General features: G+C 46.9%; 1 protein-coding gene across 1 annotated transcript in view; it reads right to left on the minus strand.

Moving 5' to 3' along the window:
- LOC122931738 (tyrosinase-like) overlaps window positions 1–22,828 on the minus strand; it is a 112,207-nt gene that overhangs the window by 3,534 nt on the left and 85,845 nt on the right. The window contains exon 4 of the mRNA XM_044285804.1: window positions 21,362–21,500. Coding sequence (XP_044141739.1) covers window positions 21,362–21,500 — 139 coding nt within the window. The remainder of the gene's footprint in view (window positions 1–21,361; window positions 21,501–22,828) is intronic.

A 22,828-nucleotide genomic window follows, 5' to 3' on the forward strand; every position in this document is an offset into this window, starting at 1 on the left:
GGGAGAGGAAATGAACATACATACCCTCAAAATCATACTTACCAGCATTACCATACAGGCCAGCAGAGTAGAAACTATGGTCATAACAACGGATATAAAGGATATCAATACAGACAACCATATAGACCACCTTATCAAGGGGGTGGATATAAGGGAAAGAAAAATTGGAGACCACAGGATGATTACGGTACGAATCAATATGGAAGAGGGACATATTATGAGGGGAATGGCCGTGGAGAGAATCAGATTAAAGAAAATCAAGACATAGATAGAACAAGGTTAAAACAGCAAGGTGAACAGAATTTTCCCCATCAGAGTATAAAGGGAGTGCAGAGGGAAGGGGAAATAAGAGAACAGGTTGTGAGAACACCATTAAAAAGAAGTCTTGCAGAGGAAGACGGGGAAAAGGGAAGAATAAGCCCAAAAACCAAAAAGAGCAAGGAGATATGAGAGGGATTTTCAATTTGAGTAGCCACATTTTAACAGAAGGAGAAATAAGTGTCCTTGGGAAAGGTCTGAAGTATGCACCAAGCCAGAAAGTAAATAAATTCGAGACATTCCTGGATATTCATAAGTACATTAGGAAAATTAATATGGCCAAATATTGGATAAATAATCCAGCACCGCAGAATAAATGTGTGGAGGAGGAAAAGGGTTTTGTCCACACACAAATGAAAGAAAAATCCAAATTCTTTCCCAAAAACCAGAATAACGAGTGTGTGGAGGCATTCAAGACAGGCCTATTGAAAGAGCTGGAAAATATAGATACTAGTAAGGTGTCACATAATCTTAATTACAATGAAAGAAAGGCCCTGAAAGATCTGGAGCGGAACCCGGATATTATTGTTAAGCCGGCTGACAAAGGGGGGGGGGGGGTGGTTGTAATGAATAAAGAGAACTATGAATCAGAAATGGCGAGATTGGTTTCCGATGAAACAACATATAAGAAGTTAAAAAAGAACCCCACCTCTGAATATAAACAGATTCTTGATGGAATATTAAAAGAGGGTTTTAGGAAAGGAGTACTAAACAAACAAGAGTATGAGTACCTTACCGTTCCTTTTCCAATAGTGCCGGTGATATATCATCTACCAAAAGTGCATAAGAGCATGACTGACCCCCCAGGGAGGCCAATAATTTCTGGTCTCAATTCACTAACCTGTAGAATTACGGAATATATCGATTTTTTTCTGCAGGGATATGTGATGGAAAACCCATCGCACCTAAAGGATACAGGGGCAGTGATACACCTTATCAAGAATTTAATTCCCCCCACGATGAATACATGGATGGCCACAATTGATGTGGCATCCCTGTATACCGTTATCCCAAAGGGGTTAGGCATAGAAGCGGTGGAAAGCAGGATTAGGAATGACCCTAAAATAGGAGATGTGCAGGGGAATTTCATCTTGAAATGTCTTGAATACTGTTTGGATTACAATTACTTCTGGTTTAGGGACTCCCACTATGTTCAGTGCATTGGTACGGCGATGGGGGCGAAATTCGCCCCCAGTTTCGCCAATATTTTTATGGGGGCATGGGAGGAGAAGACTATCCTTCCCACACTAGGAGCAGATATCCAAGGGGGTAAGCTTACCTTCTGGAGAAGATATATAGATGACTGTCTCCTGGTGTGGGAAGGAGAGAGGGAGGGACTTGAGACCTTTATCCAGGGACTAAATATTAACAACTGGAACCTGCGTTTTGTGGGGGAGGTCAGTAATACATCTGTTAACTTTCTGGATTTGTGTATACAGATAGAGGAGGGGCGATTTAAAACTAGCTCGTACTTCAAAGAAACTGATGTGAACTCATACATCGATACGAAAAGCTGCCACTACGGGCCATGGCTCAAAAACATACCTAAAGGGCAGTTTAAAAGGATGGCCCGTAATTGCACAGTAGTAGAAGACTATAGGACACAGTGTAAGGTGCTAAAAGATAGATTTCTAGAAAGGGGTTACGATGAAGTTGTTTTGGACACATGTATTAAAACGGTAGAGGAGGAAAAAAAGAAAGAGAATGAATGTAAGCAAGACAGGGAGGACACAAAAAGGAAAAAGAATGAAAAAGACTACAGATTCTCTTTTGTGACAAAGTACTGTTCGATGGCTGATAAGATTAAAAAAGCGGTGAAAAAGAACTGGCGCGTCCTAAAGAACGACCCAGTGTTAGGTAAGGTCATACCCGACAATCCCTCTTTTATCTTTAGAAAAGCGGCGAGCATTAAAACAAAGCTTGTTCATAGCGCTATCCCCCCAGTAAATGTAAAACCGAGGAAAGATGGAGGAAAATTCACATGGTGCGGCTTCTGCACTGGATGCAGAAACCGGGACAATAAAGGACGTTTAAAAAACATCAACTGTATGATATCGAAAAAAAATGGTGAAGAGTTCCGTATAAAAGGGAACTGTTCATGCGAAAATGAGGGGATCATATACGTGCTGGAGTGTCCTTGTGAGCTCCAGTACGTTGGCAGGACAGTGAGAAAATTAAAAATAAGGATTCAGGAACATGTACGGAATATTAAGAAGGGACTGATGACTCACAGTGTGTCGGCTCACTTCAAACTTATGCATGGGAAAGATCCGCGAGGCTTGAAGTTCGCCGGAGTGGAAGTTGTCAAGCCGCACTGGCGAGGAGGGGACTCGCTGGCACAGATCAACAAAAAAGAAGTAGAATGGATCTACCAGCTGGGGACCCTGCAGCCTGGGGGCCTGAATATTGAATTTGACTTAAAACCCTGCATAATATGAACGATCCTTTCTTATGACGTCATTTGGTGAGTTCTCTGCCATCCTTCTTGAGGACCTTTGAGGCACGTCAAGGGGCGTGGCCACCTGACGGGCGTCGAGGCTAGGTGACGCGGATATTGTGAGGAAGGAGGGCTGAGAACACCTGAATGACGTGGGCATAGGAGGGTGGGACTACATGTAACGGCAAGTGTAATGGTGCAACGGGAAGTATAATGATAAATGTGCACGTAATGATAAATATGCATGTAATAGTAAGTGTAAATCGAGTAACCCTAGAAGACTGGAATATTGACTATATAATCCGGAACGAGAAAGAGCTTTTTTAGGTGATATGCAAGATGCAGGTCTGGAATAAGATAAATGAGATCCTTTGTATAACAGCGGTAACCCGAAAAAGGAAAGGGTGTTTTAAAATGCTGCAATTAGAGAGAAAATTTTTTGAATATATAGGATGCTTTTATTATTTACTGAGTTTGTTTGATTTGTAACAGTAGGTATGAAAATGTGAATGTGATTTGGGCCGATATCGGCACTTGTAATATAAGAGGCCGGACTATTTAAAGGGCCTGACTGCGGACATGCGCAGTTGTCGCCCCTGAGGAAGCCAGCGAGCGAAACCCGGGTCGGGCAGGAACGTGACGGTTCTTTTGTGTTTTATGCCTGTTTTCTGCAAACTCTTGTGAGTACAATAAAACCTTTTAAACCAACGTAATAGAGGGTACTTCACTATCTTGCGAAATCTTCTTGACCCTGTAGAGGAGGCGGTCTGTGAAGGATTGGATCCCCTTTAGGTGAAGAGGAGAGAAGCGGGTGCCCTGCTATATCCACTGGCAAAACGGACTACATAGCCTCGAGCAGCGCGGTTCCAAAACCATTACACCCCGGTACATGGCTTACAACTTGGCGTAGGCCGGCAGGATGCAGCATATGTTATGGACTGGAACATGGCGGGAGACCTTCCCCCAGCGCCAATGGCACCGGACCTGGACCCAGCTCAGGGTGCGCCTGCACAAGGCCATCTTGCCCCCAACACTATGCCCGCCCCAGTAGGGTACATCCCCGTGGGGGTGCTGTTGCATCTTTTTCCAAACTATGATAGTAATAATATGACGTTGCAGGACTGGATTGAAAGGGTGCGGAGTGCGGTTAGAATGTGTAATCTGACCCCCAAGCTGCAGGCAGAGGTTGCATTGGGAGCTCTGGAGGGTGACATTAGACGGAGAATGATGGTAAGGCCCGAATCTGAGAGGGACACCCTAGAAAAAATATTCTCCCTGCTGGAGAGAGCACAGGGGGGGCGTGCTAAAGTAGTGCAGCTGCGAAGACACTTCTTCAACTGACCACAGTGAGAGGGCGAGACTCTGATGCAGTACGCCAATGCCTTACAGGAGACGCTCAATGAAATACAGCAGCGGGACCCAGAGGCCATGGGGGCCTTCCAGGAGGTGGACCTTCTTCTAAGATATCAGTTCTTAGTGGGGCTCTCCAACAAATTCTTACAGGACAAGCTGCAAGAGATGACCCAGACGGTGACTGACATGACATTCTACAGTATCTACCTAGCCGCCGTGGAGAGAGTGGTGGTGAGTGTGGTGAGTACACTCATGCTACCGGGGACCGGTCAGGGTCTGAAGAATCCGAGTCCCTGAAGGACAGGCCCTGCGGACAAAACTAAGAGGACTTCGGCTTGAAGTGTCCCAGATGAAGGCGGAAACATCCCGGTCTCCAGAAATGACCCCAACATCCCGCACCACTCCAACCAAGGAATACCCAGGTGCGGGGGCACATCAAAAGAGGGCCCAAAAAAAGCCCCCTCTCTGTTGGACTTGTCGACAGTACGGCCATATGGCCGGAGAGTCCCCCAAATAGAAGGAGTCCGAGCCGACGTTAAACTTCTGACCACCGCAGTAGCTGGGCATCCTGCGACATTACACCAGAAGCTAAGCCCTATTTGTAAAGAACATGACCAACATTCATACCTAGTGTCATGTCCCGGAAAGAAATGGGGTAACTTTTGGGTGGTTTCTGAAGAGAAATGTGACTCCATCTTGTTTATTCTAAATATGTAAAGAATTGTTATAACATCTCACCCACACACTGTTTCAAGTTCCCCCATTGTGAGTTAGGTTTGCTTATCTGTCCCAGGACAGATTCTGGGAATCTCCCAGAAATAGTACAAACGTTCTTGCCTTATTCAGGGTCATTCGGTTCAGGATCATTAGGCACAACTGAGTACATTCTTATATGTGACTGATTAAAACCTATTCTTTTTGCTTACTGCACGTACACATACCATATAAGGATGTTCCGGTAGTATGTGTATGAGCACCAATGTTTATATTTTATGATTGGCTTAACACTGTTGTTATGCAAACTTTTCTACTGCCTATATAAGGCCAAGAGATGCCATAATAAAGTTAGAGTATTTCTCAGTGATACCACTATAAGAATGGACAGGCTTATATCTGTATTACTTACCCTTATTGGGGTAATAGATGCGCATACTGGGGGTCAGTAGGATGGAATACAGGAGAAGACTGGGTGTATAAACCACAGAATGCCCTTAATCGAAAGGATAAGAATGGTAAATCCTTGATTAGTAGAATGGCAATTATCAACGGAGGGGACTGTCACATAGATGTTAGCCTATATCCTACAGGGTGGGCATGTCCTAAGATGGTGTCTGAGATGAAAATAATTATAAACATATAAACCCCAACAAAGGCGATGAAGGAGATTACGTGCTGGGATGGTACTTTCACAACATGGGGGGGGGGGGGGTATCCTTATATTTCTGACCCTACCCTGGCAGCAGAAACTGGGTTCTCTGATGCCAACCTATGGTTAGAATGGATAATGTACAGTGCAGCTTAAGTAAATAAAAGCAATTGTTATATATGTGGGACCGCTAAGCCTCATCTAGGTACTGTGCCCTTAATATTGCCCTCTAGTGTTGAGGAATGTTTTTTGCAATTATTCTCAAATTCATCTAGTAACCAGTCTGCATGTAAAGAATGGAAGCAAAAATACCCACTCCTCATAAAAACTCTCCACCCTGGTGCAGGTATACATATCTATCCTGGTAACTATACCTGCCACAGAGGAGGAGATCAAGGAAGATTCCTGGGTAATTTCACTGAAGGATACTGTGCAACTTACAGTGAAACAGATATCCCCCTCACACAGAATCAAGTATACTTGATTGGAGATGTATATTGGATCTGTGGGGATGGAAAGATAAGATCTAGACTAGAGGGTTCCTGGAAAGGTAAATGTGCTCTTGCTAAAGCCATAATGAGCCCTAACCCTAACCCAAATATATATTTTAATCATGGGCCATTTTTATGCGTCTTTAAGGGGAATTCTCAAAAATGTGCCCTGCTGGAGCCTAGAAAAAATGTATTTTAGGCCACGGGAGTACGGGCCCCAAAAATTAGGCATTCACCTGACATAAAAGAAATTGTCACTGAATAACAGTTTTACTGCAGGCCAGTGGAGTACAGGCCCAAAACATTAGGCATTCACTGTACAGAAAATATCAAGTGATTATATGGCTGGAGGTATATTAGACGGTCATTGGATATCAATTTTACTGCAGGCCAGTACAAATACATGTCAAATACATATGTTTAAAAGAACTAAAAATATAAAATTCGATTAAAAACATGGCTAACGAAATTTACCCTCTTGAATAAACCCCAAATGATAATAGGTGAAATTCGATAACACGTAGTCGTCACAGGTGTTGAATTCCTCCGCGGCCCCAACAATTAGGCATTCATCATACAGAAAAGATGAAGTGAGTATGTGGCTGGAGATATATTAGACGGTCATTGGATGCCAATTTTACTGCAGGCCAGTGGAGTACAGAAACCAAACATTAGGCATTCACCGGACCGAAAAGGCCTTTTATGCCACTGTATTTAGATAAGACAGGGACCATTCTTTATTCTGAGTGGTGGAGGACATGTGTGGGCTGGCATGAGGAAATTCAACTAAATGTTGTCATCACAGGTGTTGAATTCCTCTGAGATCCATGCCTCATTCTTTTTAGAAATGTGAGGTAGTCCACACTATCGTGAGCTAGGCGAGTGCACTTATTGGTCACGATCCTCCCTGCTGCGCTGAACGTCCTTTTGGAAAGGACACTCGATGAGGGGCGAGCCAAGAATTCCATGGCAAATTGTGCCAGCTCTGGCCACAGGTAAAGCCTGCACACCCACTAGTCCAGGGGTTCCTCGCTTCTCAGAGCATCCACATTGGCCATTAACCCGATGTAGTCGGATGCCTGTCAGTCTAGGCTTTCCCTGAGGCTGTATCTGGAGGGCGGCTGTCGATGGGTTGGCTGCAAGAATGATCTCATATCCGAAGTGACCAACACATCTTCAAACCGCCCTCTTCTTGCATGCACTGTAGGATTGGTACCCGCAACGTTTTCTCTGTGGGTGGAAATTCCTCTGCCAGCGTCCACAACAGCAGAATGCAGCCTCTCTCGCAGCAAGGCCTGGAAATGCTGCATTCTGACAGCCATCTGTGATGCTGGTAACATGTCCGCCATTTTGTGTTTGTACCAGGGGTCTAAGTACGTTGCCACCCAGTACTGGTCCTTGCCCTTTATGCTTTTTACACAGGGATCCATCTTCAAACACTGGAGCATGAAGGCCCCCATTTTCAATAAATTGGTAGCGGTGGAGCGCCCTGTTTCCTGCTCATCGCCCAGGAGAATGTCATCCTCGGTCTCCTCCCCCCATCCACGGACCAGGGATCCCCGAAAGGTTTAAAGTTTGCTCTTGTTGCTCCTTCTCCTCCTCACCCCAGACTCCATCCTCCTCTGACTCCTCTTCAGACTCCTGCTGACTTGTCTCAGATGGAGTAGCTCCCCCTGGAAATTCATTCAGCATTGCGACTTACTCATCTTCCAGCTCCTGCTCTTCGACGGCTTGATCAATGACACGATGCAATGCACGCTCCAGAAAGAAGGCATAAGGCACAATGTCACTGATGGTACCCTGGCTGTGAATGACCAGTTTGGTGATCTCATCAAAAGGCCGCAGAAGTCTGCATGCGGCATGCATGAGCAGCCACTGGCGCAGTGAAAAGAAACCAAGCTCCCCAGAACCTGTCCTGCCGCAGAGTTCGTACAGGTAGTTGTTAACGGCACGTTTCTGCTGGAGCAGCCTATCAAGCATATACAAGGTGGATTTCCAGCACGTCGGGCAGTTACAAATCAGACGCCTGAAGGGCAGGTGGTGTCGCCGCTGAACGTCAGCAAGGCGAGCCATGGACGTGTAAGATCTTCTAAGATGGCCAGAGATTTTCCTGGCCTGCCGCAAGACGTCCTGGAACCCAGGGTATTTGGCAACGAATCTCTGCACGACTAAGTTCAGGACGTGTGCCATGCACGGCACATGTGTAATTTTGCCCTGTTTCAGCACGCAGATTGAGCAGATTGGCACCGTTGTCACACACCACTTTACCAACTGTCAAATTGAGTGGGGTTAGCTACTGATCGGCCTGTGACTGCAGAGCTGAAAGCAGTGCAGGACCGGTGTGGCTCATGGCTTCCAGGCACAACAGCTGCAGCACAGCATGGCAACGTCTCAAATGGCACATTGAATAGGATCTGGGGAGCTTGCGGGGGTGCAGCGGAAGAGGCGGTAGCAGTGGAAAAGGAGTCATCTGAGGAGGAGACGGAGAATGGAGTAGGAGGAGGAGAAGAAGAGGCCGGCCTCCATGCAATCCGTGGCGGTAACACTCACTAAATCCACACGGATGCCACGGGTTTCATGCTTGATGGCCATCAGAAGGTTCACCCAGTGGGCAGTAAAAGTTATGTACCTTCCCTACCCTTGTGTGCTAGACCACGTGTCTGTGGTCTGATGTATCTTGGCACCGACACTGTGTGCCAGAGATATATGAACCTGCCGCTGAACGTGGCCATATAGTTCAGGGATGCCCTTCTGGGAGAAATATTTCCTTCCGGGGACCTTCCATTGCAGTGTGCCAATTGCCACAAATTTTCTAAAGGCCTCCAAGTCCACCAATTTATATGGCAGGAGTTGGCGGGCTAGCAGTTCCGACAAGCCAGCGGTCAGCCGTTGGGTAAGAGGATTATCCTGCGTCATACATTTTTTTGCGCTCGAGCATTTGGGCCACGGAAGCCTGCCTTGTGCCATATGAACGCGACAATGGCATGGTGGAAGGTGGAGTAAAGGACAAATGGGAGGAGAGAAGAGAAGGAGAAAAGGCAGGACAAGGAGTGTCGGGAGTGTGGCTTTGTGGGTTCTGACGGCGTTGCTCCCACTGGGCTCGGTGATGGGAGGGCAGGTGCCTTCTTAAGGCGGTCGTCCCTAGGTGAGTGTTGGGCTTACCGCGACATGTCAACACTATCAGCAGCTGACATGTTAAAAAAGCACACACTGCTGAGCCATGTGCCAGTGTTCTGGGAGCGCAAGATGTGACTGTGCATGTTGAATGGCTCGCTCCAGATACATTTGCAGTCTGCTTTTTGCCTCCTGTGCATTGCGAGTTCTACCTGCTTCTCCTCCTTCTCTTCATTATCTGCTGCTCCGTCTCTCCCTCTGAACTCCCCTCCTCTTTCTTTCTTGTGGGCACCCACGTGATGTCCATTGACACATCATCCTCGTCACCCTCACCAACACTGACATTAGAGATCTCGGGTAGGCAGCAACAGTGGGTACCACCCTCCTTGGGCTGATCTGGGTACTGTCGTCAGACCGCGGGGTGGTGGCCGCTGCTACCTCCTCTTCCTCACCTGATGCCAAAAATGGCTGCGCATCGGTATGGTCTGGGAATGGATGGTAAAATAATTCCTTTGACTCGAGTGGAGGGGTGGTGTCTTTGGGGGTGCACACAGCAGAGAGTGAGGAGGGTACAGATAAAGAGGATGAGGAGGGTGAAGAAGTGGAAGGCTTCTTGAGTGAGCCACTCAACCAAGTCTGGTGTGCCCTTTGAAGTTATTGCATGTGCCTTCTCCAACTTCCCACTTAGGCTCCGGCCTGGTGCACCTTCCCGACCCCTATCATCCCTGCGGAACGGTCTGCCTCTTCCTCTGCCTGTAATTTTCTAAATGACCCTCTGCCTAAGTATGTAGAGGAGAGCAGTATTTGTGGAAACAGGTATATCGCAGTCCTCAATCAGTATTTAGTTGAAGAAGGTATATAGCAATAGCATCCCTCAATCAGTATTTGGCGGAAACAGGTAAATAGCACCCCTCAATCAGTATTTGGCGGAAACAGGTATATGGCACCCCTCAATTAGTATTTTGTGGAAGCAGGTGTATTGCAGCCCCCAATCAGTATTTGGTGGAAGAAGGTATATAGCAATAGCACACCTCAATCAGTATTTTGTGGAAGAAGGTATATGGCACCCCTCAATCAGTATTTGGCGGAAACAGGTATATAGCATACCTCAATCAGGATTTTGTGGAAGAAAGTATATAGCACCCCTCAATCAGTATTTGGCAGAAACAGGTATATGACACCTCTCAATCAGTATTTTGTGAAAGCAGGTGTATTGCACACCTCAATCAGTATTTGGTGGAAGAAGGTATATAGCACCCCTCAATCAGTATTTGGCAGAAACAGGTATATGGCACCTCTCAATCAGTATTTTGTGAAAGCAGGTGTATCGCACACCTCAATCAGTATTTGGTGGAAGAAGGTATATAGCACCCCTCAATTAGTATTTGGTGACCCATGACACACCTGATGGATGTTATCTAGTAAGAAGCAGGGCGGCACTACCTTATTTAAATTCGTGGTGCACGTGTCCGTGGATAGGCGTCCAGACAAACGTTTCAAAGGAAAGGACCGGCACTTCGCGAAGTGCCGGTCCTTTCCTTTGAAACACCTGATGGATGTGTCATGGGACAAAGTTCGGCGCTATGCCCAAAAAAATGGCGCATTGCAATATCGCCATATGTTCGCAAGTTCGGCGAATCACGAACGAGCAAAGTTCGCCTTGAAACGACCGCTGGGCGAACTGCAAGGCCATCACTAATTTTAATATATTTATATTTTTACATGACATTTTTATATATAATGTATATATCCAGTATGTGTTTTCTATACCTTCTACACGTTTGTCATCCACAGTCCCTATTGGATATTTTATTTATTTATTGTCTTTCCACACCATTGTTCCAGGATGTGTTTTGTACAGGAAGCGCTTGTAACGCCCTAAGATTAGGGCGCACCAATTTTTAAATTTTTTTATATACTATGATGGGTATTAAATAAGGGTGTTCCATATGATGACGGATATTATATAAAGTCTGTGAAGGTTCTAATTTATCCAGGTCATGGTATATATCTGTAAAGAATAAATCAAGGCAACTGGACGTCCTGTAGATTTCTTGAAAACGTTTCACTCGTTCTTCCAACAAGCTTTCTCAATTCTGAGTGACTGTACAAAAATTCTGGGAATAAATATGTAACTGAATCCACATCTGGTAATTATACCCAGCATTGGGTCAAAGGTGTGATTCTATTATCCTAATTGGAGTCAGTAGGTGATAAAGACTTCCCAGAAAAAGGTGTCAAGACAGTATTGGATATTACCATGTTGGATATTATATAACAGTGTTCTATATGATAACGGATATTATATAAGGGCGTTCTATATGATGTTGGATATTATATAACAGTGTTCTATATGATAACGGATATTATATAAGGGCGTTCTATATGGTGGTGGATATTATATTAGGGCGTTCTAGATGATGGTGGATATTATATAAGGGTGTTCTATTTGATGATGGATATTATATAAGGGCCTTCTATATGATGATGGATATTATATAATAGCGTTCTATAGGATGATGGATTTTATATAAGGGCGTTATATACCATGTCGGATATTATATAAGGGAGTTCTATATGATGATGCATATTAAATAAGGGCGTTATATATGATGATGGATATTATATAAAGGCATTTTATACCATGTCGGATATTATATAAGGGAGTTCTATATGATCGTAAAAACACAAATGCAATCGCACTCTGCAACCAGCACTCTGCCCTGCCTCTATGCTGGATGCTGAATGAGGCATCAGTGCACACCTTGGCCAAAGCGTAATAAGCCCCTCACCACGTCAAGGTCGCCTCTATGAATGGTCCCTAACACTAGTTCCTACCTGTTATGGGCCATGTCAGCCACACAAAGTCCAGGGAGCGCAGGTACAGCATGCACGCCAGGCACACTCTGCTTTTAACCCCGTCCGGTGCCATTACAGCTTCCATCGGATCCAGGGATACAAGTACCAACATGCATGCTGAGCCCACTATATACTTCTCCTGGAGCCAAATGGCTACTGGTAGGCGCTATGAAAGTGTCACCACTAGAGTTGAGCGGACACCTGGATGTTCGGGTTCGAGAAGTTCGGCCGAACTTCCCGGAAATGTTCGGGTTCGGGATCCGAACTTCGTCCCGAACCCGAACCCCATTGAAGTCAATGGGGACCCGAACTTTTCGGCACTAAAAAGGCTGTAAAACAGCCCAGGAAAGGGCTAGAGGGCTGCAAAAGGCAGCAACATGTAGGTAAATCCCCTGCAAACAAATGTGGATAAGGAAATGAATAAAAATAAAAATAAAATAAATAAAAATTAACCAATATCAATTGGAGAGAGGTCCCATAGCAGAGAATCTGGCTTCACGTCACCCACCACTGGAACAGTCCATTCTCAGATATTTAGGCCCCGTCACCCAGGCAGAGGAGAGAGGTCCCGTAACAGAGAATCTGGCTTCATGTCAGCAGAGAATCAGTCTGCATGTCATACCAGAGAATCAGGCTTCAGGTCAGCCACCACTGCAACAGTCCATTGTCATATATTTAGGCCCAGCACTCAGGCAGAGGAGAGAATCTGCTTTCATGTCAGCAGAGAATCAGTCTGCATGTCATAGCAGAGAATCAGGCTTCACGTCAGCCACCACTGCAACAGTCCATTGTCATATATTTAGGCCCAGCACCCAGGCAGAGGAGAGAGTTCCCGTAACAGAGAATCTGGCTTCATGTCAGCAGAGAATCAGTCTGCATGTCATAGCAGAGAATCAGGCTTCACGTCAGCCACCACTGCAACAGTCCATTGTCATATATTTAGGCCCAGCACACAGGCAGAGGAGAGAGGTCCCGTAACAGAGAATCTGCTTTCATGTCAGCAGAGAATCAGTCTGCATGTCATAGCAGAGAATCAGGCTTCACGTCAGCCACCACTGCAACAGTCCATTGTCATATATTTAGGCCCAGTACCCAGGCAGAGGAGAGAGGTCCCGTAACAGAGAATCTGGCTTCATGTCAGCAGAGAATCAGGCTTCACGTCACCCAACATTGGAACAGTCCATTGGCATATATTTAGGCCCAGGCACCCAGGCAGAGGAGAGAGGTCCCGTAACAGAGAATCTGGCTATATGTCAGCAGAGAATCAGTCTGCATGTCATAGCAGAGAATCAGGCTTCACGTCACCCAACATTGGAACAGTCCATTGTCATATATTTAGGCCCAGCACCCAGGCAGAGGAGAGAGGTCCCGTAACAGAGAATCTGGCTATATGTCAGCAGAGAATCAGTCTGCATGTCATAGCAGAGAATCAGGCTTCACGTCACCCAACATTGGAACAGTCCATTGTCATATATTTAGGCCCAGCACCCAGGCAGAGGAGAGAGGTCCCGTAACAGAGAATCTGGCTTCATGTCAGCAGAGAATCAGTCTGCATGTCATAGCAGAGAATCAGGCTTCACGTCACCCAACATTGGAACAGTCCATTGGCATATATTTAGACCCCGGCACCCAGACAGAGGAGATGTTCATTCAACTTTGGGTAGCCTCGCAATATAATGGTAAAATGAAAATAAAAAGAGGATTGAATGAGGAAGTGCCCTGGAGTACAATAATATATGGTTAAGGGGAGGTAGTTAATGTCTAATCTGCACAAGGGATGGACAGGTCCTGTGGGATCCATGCCTGGTTCATTTTTATGAACGTCAGCTTGTCCACATTGGCTGTAGACTGGCGGCTGCGTTTGTCTGTAATGACTCCTCCTGCCGTGCTGAATACACGTTCAGACAAAACGCTGGCCGCCGGGCAGGCCAGCACCTCCAAGGCATAAAAGGCTAGCTCTGGCCACGTGGACAATTTAGAGACCCAGAAGTTGAATGGGGCCGAACCATCAGTCAGTACATGGAGGGGTGTGAACACGTACTGTTCCACCATGTTAGTGAAATGTTGCCTCCTGCTAACACGTTGCGTATCAGGTGGTGGTGCAGTTAGCTGTGGCGTGTTAACAAAACTTTTCCACATCTCTGCCATGCTAACCCTGCCCTCATAGGAGCTGGCCGTGACACAGCTGCCTTGGCGACCTCTTGCTCCTCCTCTGCCTTGGCCTTGGGCTTCCACTTGTTCCCCTGTGGCATTTGGGAATGCTCTCAGTAGCGCGTCCACCAACGTGCGCTTGTACTCGCGCATCTTCCTATCACGCTCCAGTGAAGGAAGTAAGGTGGGCACATTGTCTTTGTAGCGTGGATCCAGCAGGGTGACAACCCAGTAGTCCGCACACGTTAAAATGTGGGCAACTCTGCTGTCATTGCGCAGGCACTGCAGCATGTAGTCGCTCATGTGTGCCAGGCTGCCCAGAGGTAAGGACAAGCTGTCCTCTGTGGGAGGCGTATCATCATCGTCCTGCCTTTCCCCCCAGCCACGCACCAGTGATGGGCCCGAGCTGCGTTGGGAGCCACCCCGCTGTGACCATGCTTCATCCTCATCCTCCTCCACCTCCTCCTCATCCTCGTCCTCCAGTAGTGGGCCCTGGCTGGCCACATTTGTACCTGGCCTCTGCTGTTGCAAAAAACCTCCCTCTGAGTCACTTCGAAGAGACTGGCCTGAAAGTGCTAAAAATTACCCCTCTTTCTCCTCCTCCTCCTCCTGGGCCACCTCCTCTTCCATCATCGCCCTAAGTGTTTTCTCAAGGAGACATAGAAGTGGTATTGTAACGCTGATAACGGCGTCATCGCCACTGGCCATGTTGGTGGAGTACTCGAAACAGCGCAACAGGGCACACAGGTCTCGCATTGAGGCCCAGTCATTGGTGGTGAAGTGGTGCTGTTCCGTAGTGCGACTGACCCGTGCGTGCTGCAGCTGAAACTCCACTATGGCCTGCTGCTGCTCGCACAGTATGTCCAGCATGTGCAAGGTGGAGTTCCACCTGGTGGGCACGTCGCATATGAGGCGGTGAGCGGGAAGGCCGAAGTTACGCTGTAGCGCAGACAGGCGAGCAGCGGCAGGATGTGAACGCCGGAAGCGCGAACAGACGGCCCGCACTTTATGCAGCAGCTCTGACATGTCGGGGTAGTTGTGAATGAACTTCTGCAACACCAAATTCAGCACATGCGCCAAGCAAGGGATGTGCGTCAAACCGGCTAGTCCCAGAGCTGCAACGAGATTTCGCCCATTATCACACACCACCAGGCCGGGCTTGAGGCTCACCGGCAGCAACCACTCGTCGGTCTGTTGTTCTATATCCCGCCACAACTCCTGTGCGGTGTGGGGCCTGTCCCCCAAACATATGAGTTTCAGAATGGCCTGCTGACGGCTGTGCTGAAGTTGGTGGTGAAGGTGTGTGGCTGACTGGATGAGCAGGTGGAAGAAGAGGAGGAGGAAGCCGAGTAGGAGGAGGATGCAACAGGAGGCAAAGAATGTTGCCCTGCGATCCTTGGCGGCGGAAGGACGTGCGCCAAACAGCTCTCCGCCTGGGGACCAGATGCCACTACATTTACCCAGTGTGCAGTTAGGGAGATATAGCGTCCCTGGCCGTGCTTACTGGTCCACGTATCTGTGGTTAGGTGGACCTTGCCACAGATGGCGTTGCGCAGTGCACACTTGATTTTATCGGAAACTTGGTTTTGCAGGGAAGGCACGGCTCTCTTGGAGAAGTAGTGCCGGCTGGGAACAACATACTGTGGGACAGCAAGCGACATGAGCTGTTTGAAGCTTTCTGTGTCCACCAGCCTAAATGACAGCATTTCATAGGCCAGTAGTTTAGAAATGCTGGCATTCAGGGCCAGGGATCGAGGGTGGCTAGGTGGGAATTTACGCTTTCTCTCAAATGTTTGTGAGATGGAGAGCTGAACGCTGCCGTGTGACATGGTTGAGATGCTTGGTGACGGAGGTGGTGGTGTTGGTGGTACATCCCCTGTTTGCTGGGCGGCAGGTGCCAACGGTCCTCCAGAGGCGGAAGAAGAGTCGGAGGCGGCAGCAGCAGAAGAGGCCAAGGCGGCAGCAGCAGAAGAGGCCGAGGCGGCAGCAGCAGAAGAGGTAGCAGGGGGAGCCTGAGTGACTTCCTTGTTTTTAAGGTGTTTACTCCACTTCAGTTCATGCTTTGCATGCAGGTGCCTGGTCATGCAGGTTGTGCTAAGGTTCAGAACGTTAATGCCTCGCTTCAGGCTCTGATGGCACAGCGTGCAAACCACTCGGGTCTTGTCGTCAGCACATTGTTTGAAGAAGTGCCATGCCAGGGAACTCCTTGAAGCTGCCTTTGGGGTGCTCGGTCCCAGATGGCGGCGGTTAGTAGCAGGCGGTGGGTGTTCTGCTTTTGCCCACTGCTCCCTCTTTTGCTACGCTGTTGGCTCGGTCTCACCACTGCCTCTTCCTCCGAACTGTGAAAGTCAGTGGCACGACCTTCATTCCATGTGGGGTCTAGGACCTCATCGTCCCCTGCATCGTCTTCCACCCAGTCTTGATCCCTGACCTCCTGTTCAGTCTGCACACTGCAGAAAGACACAGCAGTTGGCACCTGTGTTTCGTCATCATCAGAGACATGCTGAGGTGGTATTCCCATGTCCTCATCATCAGGAAACATAAGTGGTTGTGCGTCAGTGCATTCTATGTCTTCCACCGCTGGGGAAGGGCTGGGTGGATGCCCTTGGGAAACCCTGCCAGCGGAGTCTTCAAACAGCATAAGAGACTGCTGCATAACTTGAGGCTCAGACAGTTTCCCTGGTATGCATGGGGGTGATGTGACAGACTGATGGGCTTGGTTTTCAGGTGCCATCTGTGCGCTTTCTGCAGAAGACTGGGTGGGAGATAATGTGACCGTGCTGGATCCACTGTCGGCCACCCAATTGACTAATGCCTGTACCTGCTCAGGCCTTACCATCCTTAGAACGGCATTGGGCCCCACCAAATATCGCTGTAAATTATGGCGGCTACTGGGACCTGAGGTAGTTGGTACACTAGGACGTGTGGCTGTGGCAGAACGGCCACGTCCTCTCCCAGCACCAGAGGGTCCACTAACACCACCATGACCATGTCCGCGTCCGTGTCCTTTACTAGATGTTTTCCTCATTGTTATCGTTCACCACAACAACAAAAATATTATTTGACCCAATGTATTGAATTGAAATTCAGGCCTTTTTTTAAAGACAACTAACACTATCTGGCTATCTATTTAGGTACCGTATTACACTACTACAGGCACAGCAGTAACCACAGATTTAGCTGACTATAAATTTGAGGCCTATTATTTAGGCGCTGGGTGACAGGTAGAAACCACTAAATTAGAAAATTGCTAAATTGGGAATTGTATTTCAACCCAGAACAAAAAATGTCCTTTGACGGACACTAAATAACTTGACCAGCCGCAGCAGTAACGACAGATTTAGCTGGATATAAATTTGAGGCCTAGTATTTAGGCGCTGGGTGACAGGTATAGGTTTACTGACAGAATCCACAGTAGCGTGTGTGGGAAGTTATTCAGAATGACCCTATCTGCACCTTGAATCTAATATACCCTTTTAGGGATAAATTTAAAGTAGGCCTGATACAGCAGAAACCACTAAATTAGGAAATTGCTAAATTGGGAATTGTATTTCAACCCAGAACAAAAAATGTGCTTTGACGGACACTAAATAACTTGACCAGCCACAGCAGTAACGACAGATTTAGCTGGATATAAATTTGAGGCCTAGTATTTAGGCGCTGGGTGACAGGTATAGGTTTACTGACAGAATTAGACTTGGAAATGCACAGTAGCGTGTGTGGGAAGTTATTCAGAATGACCCTATGTGCACCTTGAATCTGATATACCCTTTTAGGGATAGATTAAAAATAGCTCTGATACAGCAGAAGCCACTAATTTAGGAAATTGCTAAATTGGGAATTGTATTTCAACCCAGAACAAAAAATGTGCTTTGACGGACACTAAATAACTTGACCAGCCACACCAGTAACGACATATTTAGCTGGATATAAACTTGAGGCCTAGTATTTAGGCGCTGGGTGACAGGTATACGTTTACTGACAGAATTAGACTGGGATATGGCCAAAAAATAACCACACTATTGATGGTTAAATGCACTTGGTGTGACAGCTTGACCAACCACACTATTGAGGGTTAAATGCACTTGGTGACGGGCGCAGCTTGCCCCTGATGTAGTATATGGCCAAAAAATAAACAGACTATTGATGGTTAAATGCACTTGGTGACAGGCTCAGCTTGCCCCTGATGTAGTATATGGCCAAAAAATAACCAGACTATTGATGGTTAAATGCACTTGGTGTGACAGCTTGACCCTGATGTAGGATTTAGCCAAAAAACAACCACACCATTGAGGGTTAAATGCACTTGGTGACAGCTTGCCCCTGATGTAGTATATGGCCAAAAAATAACCAGACTATTGATGGTTAAGTGCAATTGGTGTGACAGCTTGACCCTGATGTAGGATTTAGCCAAAAAACAACCACACCATTGAGGGTTAAATGCACTTGGTGACAGCTTGCCCCTGATGTAGTATATGGCCAAAAAATAACCAGACTATTGATGGTTAAATGCACTTGGTGTGACAGCTTGACCCTGATGTAGGATTTAGCCAAAAAACAACCACACCATTGAGGGTTAAATGCACTTGGTGACAGGCTCAGCTTGCCTCTGATGTAGTATATGGCCAAAAAATAACCACACTATTGCTGGTTAAATGCACTTGGTGTGACAGCTTCACCCTGATGTAGGATTTAGCCAAAAACAACCACACCATTGAGGGTTAAATGCACTTGGTGGCAGCTTGTGCTGGCGCACCACAAGACACAAAATGGCCGCCGATCACCCCAGAAAAAAGTGACTGAAAAACGCTCTGGGCAGCCTAAAAACAGTGAGCAATTCAATAGCAGCAGTTCAATCATCCACAGCTGCAGATCGATCTCTGAATGAAGTCTTTTGGAGGAGTTAATCACTGCCTAATCTCGCCCTAACGTAGCGGCTGCAACCTCTCCCTATGCTGATCAGAGCAGAGTGACGTGCGGCGCTACGTGACTCCAGCTTAAATAGAGGCTGGGTCACATGGTGCTCTGGCCAATCACAGCCATGCCAATAGTAGGCATGGCTGTGACGGCCTCTTGGGGCAAGTAGTATGACGCTTGTTGATTGGCTGCTTTGCAGCCTTTCAAAAAGCGCCAAGAAAGCTACGAACACCGAACCCGAACCCGGACTTTTACGAAAATGTCTGGGTTCGGGTCCGTGTCACGGACACCCCAAAATTCGGTACGAACTCGAACTATACAGTTCGGGTTTGCTCATCCCTAATCTTGTGCCACTCTTGTGTCAAGGGTAGCCAGCTCAGAGAGTATCTGGGTGTTTGCATTCATGCAAGATGTTGGTTGCAAAACTTGAGAGATCAGCTTTAGAGGGCAGGGAACAGATGAGGGCACATAAATCTGCCATGGTGGTGGTCTAGAGTCCTTGTCAAATAAATCTGCCGAAGATGGAGGTCTCGGGGAGGAGTGGAGGGATAACCTCTGGGCAGGAATGGCCGAAAAGCTGGCTAAATTCTTAGAGACAGAAGGTGTTGGCTTAGGCTCATGTTGATGGGAGCTGCCCCATAAATAACTGGTGGACCAGTGCCAAGATGATGTCAAGGAAGGTCCAGGCGAGTGAAGAGGTGAAAGGGTACTTTTTGCGGCAAGAGGAGGGCAATGAATGGCAAGCAACTAAGCCGGGTCACTGCCTCTGGTGGTCCAAAGCCTGCTCCTGGAAGGAAGCCCCAGGCCCCGGAGATGGTTGGTTATGTGGGGGCCTGTGGTGCAATTCTGGGAGGTCAGACACCTTGTGTGAGCACACTCTTGGCCAGAAGGGATGGGCCATCAGCCTTAAAGGGTTTCTGTCACCTGAAAAATGGGTATTAAGCTGGCTGACATTAGCGATATGCTAATGTCAGCTGAACATAACTATATTAGTGCCATCTCACTGACTGAAGCCTTTATTAGGAAAAACAAACTTTTATAATATGCTAATTAGCCTCCAGGAGCAGTGAGGAAGCTGGCTTCCGGAGAACGTTCTTTCCTCACTGCACCTGTGCTGAATACTGAACGGGGACTGCGCAGGCGCGAGATTTTCTTAGTAGACACGGCCGGCGGGAGGAGAGCAGCGCTGCCCTGGCCCTGTCAATCAAGAGAAAAAGGATGTGAAAAGAGGTGGGAAAACTGAGCCTCTAGGAGCAAGTGCAACGCCCCCCCTCCCTGCTCCTAGAGGCATATTATAAAAGTGATTTTTTTCTCAATAAAGGCTTCAGGCAGTGAGATGGCACTAATATAGTTATGTTCAGCTGACATTAGCACATTGCTAATGTCAGCTAGCTTAATACCCATTTTTCAGGTGACAGAAACCCTTTAAAGCGTAGTCCAAGGGGTTAGCAGGGCTAACAGCTGCTGCAGTTAGAGAAGACTGAACTGCACATCTGGGTTCAGTTGTGGCCACGTGTGGGCTTGTCTCAGGCTCTGGCGAGGTAATGGGGTTGTGCAACTGTGATGGTGGCAGGGAAGCACGGTCGGAGCACTGTGGAGGCTCGCAGCGCTCATCGGGGGAGCACAGAGAAGGCACTGAGGTGAAGCAGCACCCTTGTAATTGTGAGGTACATATTGAAAGCTGATCAATTTTCTCTCTACCTATACCAGATAGGAAAAGCCATGGCAGATAATGGCACACCACCATGACACCTGGTGCTGGTCCTGTGTGTCTCCCAATACCAGACAGTGCTGGTAGCTGATGGTGCCCCCACCATGACACCTCCATCAATACCAGATGGAAATGGCGCCCCCACTATGATGCCTGGTGCTGGTCTTGTTTGTTTCAGCACTATATGATGATGATGTATAGTCTTGTGTACACGCAGTCTTACCCTTAGGGCCTCGATGCGCTTAGCTGGCTGAGAAGAAGGCATGACACTTTGCCATGGGCCACGCCACAAAGGCCTAGAGAATAAGGTGGCTATTCCAGAGACCAATTTCCTAGCACTATATATGATAGCAGCAGACATTCTCCAGTCTATTCTGTTCTTGGATGCTGCCATCAGTGGTAAATAGCAGTGATGAAAACAGGTTCTTCTTTGATACTAATCATGTACCACCTACATCCTCACCACTACTACTCGCTTCCTCTCCATGCACACCCTGAGTTTCTGTATGTGAGTATTGTATATAGTGTGTGCATATGTATATTCAGGAGGGGCATGAAGGGAGGACCCATACACACATCCTGCACAGGGGCCCCGCCAACCATCTATTGATCACATTTGTTTCATTTTTCATCTATTTACTCACTTGTCAACGAAACTGTGATGAAACAGAAATATGGGGTCATTGCTTGAGATTGGAATCTGAGACATGGTGCCCCCCAGATAGATGTGGACCAAGTTGTGCATGCTTCTTCGTAATGTCACTCCATCTGGAGAGAGGAAACCTGGAAGAAGGGAGAAGGATATAGAATATTCCATAAATTCATGAAAGAAGCTTCAGACAAACAACTGGATATAAAATAACAGGAGGAAGCGATCAGTTCATGATATCTCATTACATTTACTGGGGAGGACGTGGTCAGTTCATGATATCTCATTACAGTTACTGGGGAGGACGTAGTCAGTTCATGATATCTCATTACATTTACTGGGGAGGACGTAGTCAGTTCATGATATCTCATTACAGTTACTGGGGAGGACGTGGTCAGTCCATGATATCTCATTACATTTACAGGGGAGGACGTAGTCAGTTCATGATATCTCATTACAGTTACTGGGGAGGACGTGGTCAGTCCATGATATCTCATTACATTTACTGGGGAGGACGTAGTCAGTTCATGATATCTCATTACAGTTACTGGGGAGGACGTAGTCAGTTCATGATATCTCATTACAGTTACTGGGGAGGACGTAGTCAGTTCATGATATCTCATTACATTTACTGGGGAGGACGTAGTCAGTTCATGATATCTCATTACAGTTACTGGGGAGGACGTGGTCAGTCCATGATATCTCATTACATTTACAGGGGAGGACGTAGTCAGTTCATGATATCTCATTACAGTTACTGAGGAGGAAGCGGTCAGTTCATGATATCTCATTACAGTTACTGAGGAGGACGTGGTCAGTTCATGATATCTCATTACAGTTACTGAGGAGGAAGCTGTCAGTTCATGATATCTCATTACATTTACTGGGGAGGACGTAGTCAGTTCATGATATCTCATTACAGTTACTGGGGAGGACGTAGTCAGTTCATGATATCTCATTACATTTACTGGGGAGGACGTAGTCAGTTCATGATATCTCATTACAGTTACTGAGGAGGACGTGGTCAGTTCATGATATCTCATTACAGTTACTGAGGAGGAAGCTGTCAGTTCATGATATCTCATTACATTTACTGGGGAGGACGTAGTCAGTTCATGATATCTCATTACAGTTACTGGGGAGGACGTAGTCAGTTCATGATATCTCATTACATTTACTGGGGAGGACGTAGTCAGTTCATGATATCTCATTACAGTTACTGGGGAGGACGTGGTCAGTCCATGATATCTCATTACATTTACAGGGGAGGACGTAGTCAGTTCATGATATCTCATTACAGTTACTGAGGAGGAAGCGGTCAGTTCATGATATCTCATTACAGTTACTGAGGAGGAAGCAGTCAGTTCATGATATCTAATTACATTTACTGGGGAGGACGTAGTCAGTTCATGATATCTCATTACAGTTACTGGGGAGGACGTAGTCAGTTCATGATATCTCA

This window comes from Bufo gargarizans, chromosome 3 (assembly GCF_014858855.1).
Source record: "Bufo gargarizans isolate SCDJY-AF-19 chromosome 3, ASM1485885v1, whole genome shotgun sequence".
Classification (NCBI taxonomy): Eukaryota; Metazoa; Chordata; class Amphibia; order Anura; family Bufonidae; genus Bufo; species Bufo gargarizans.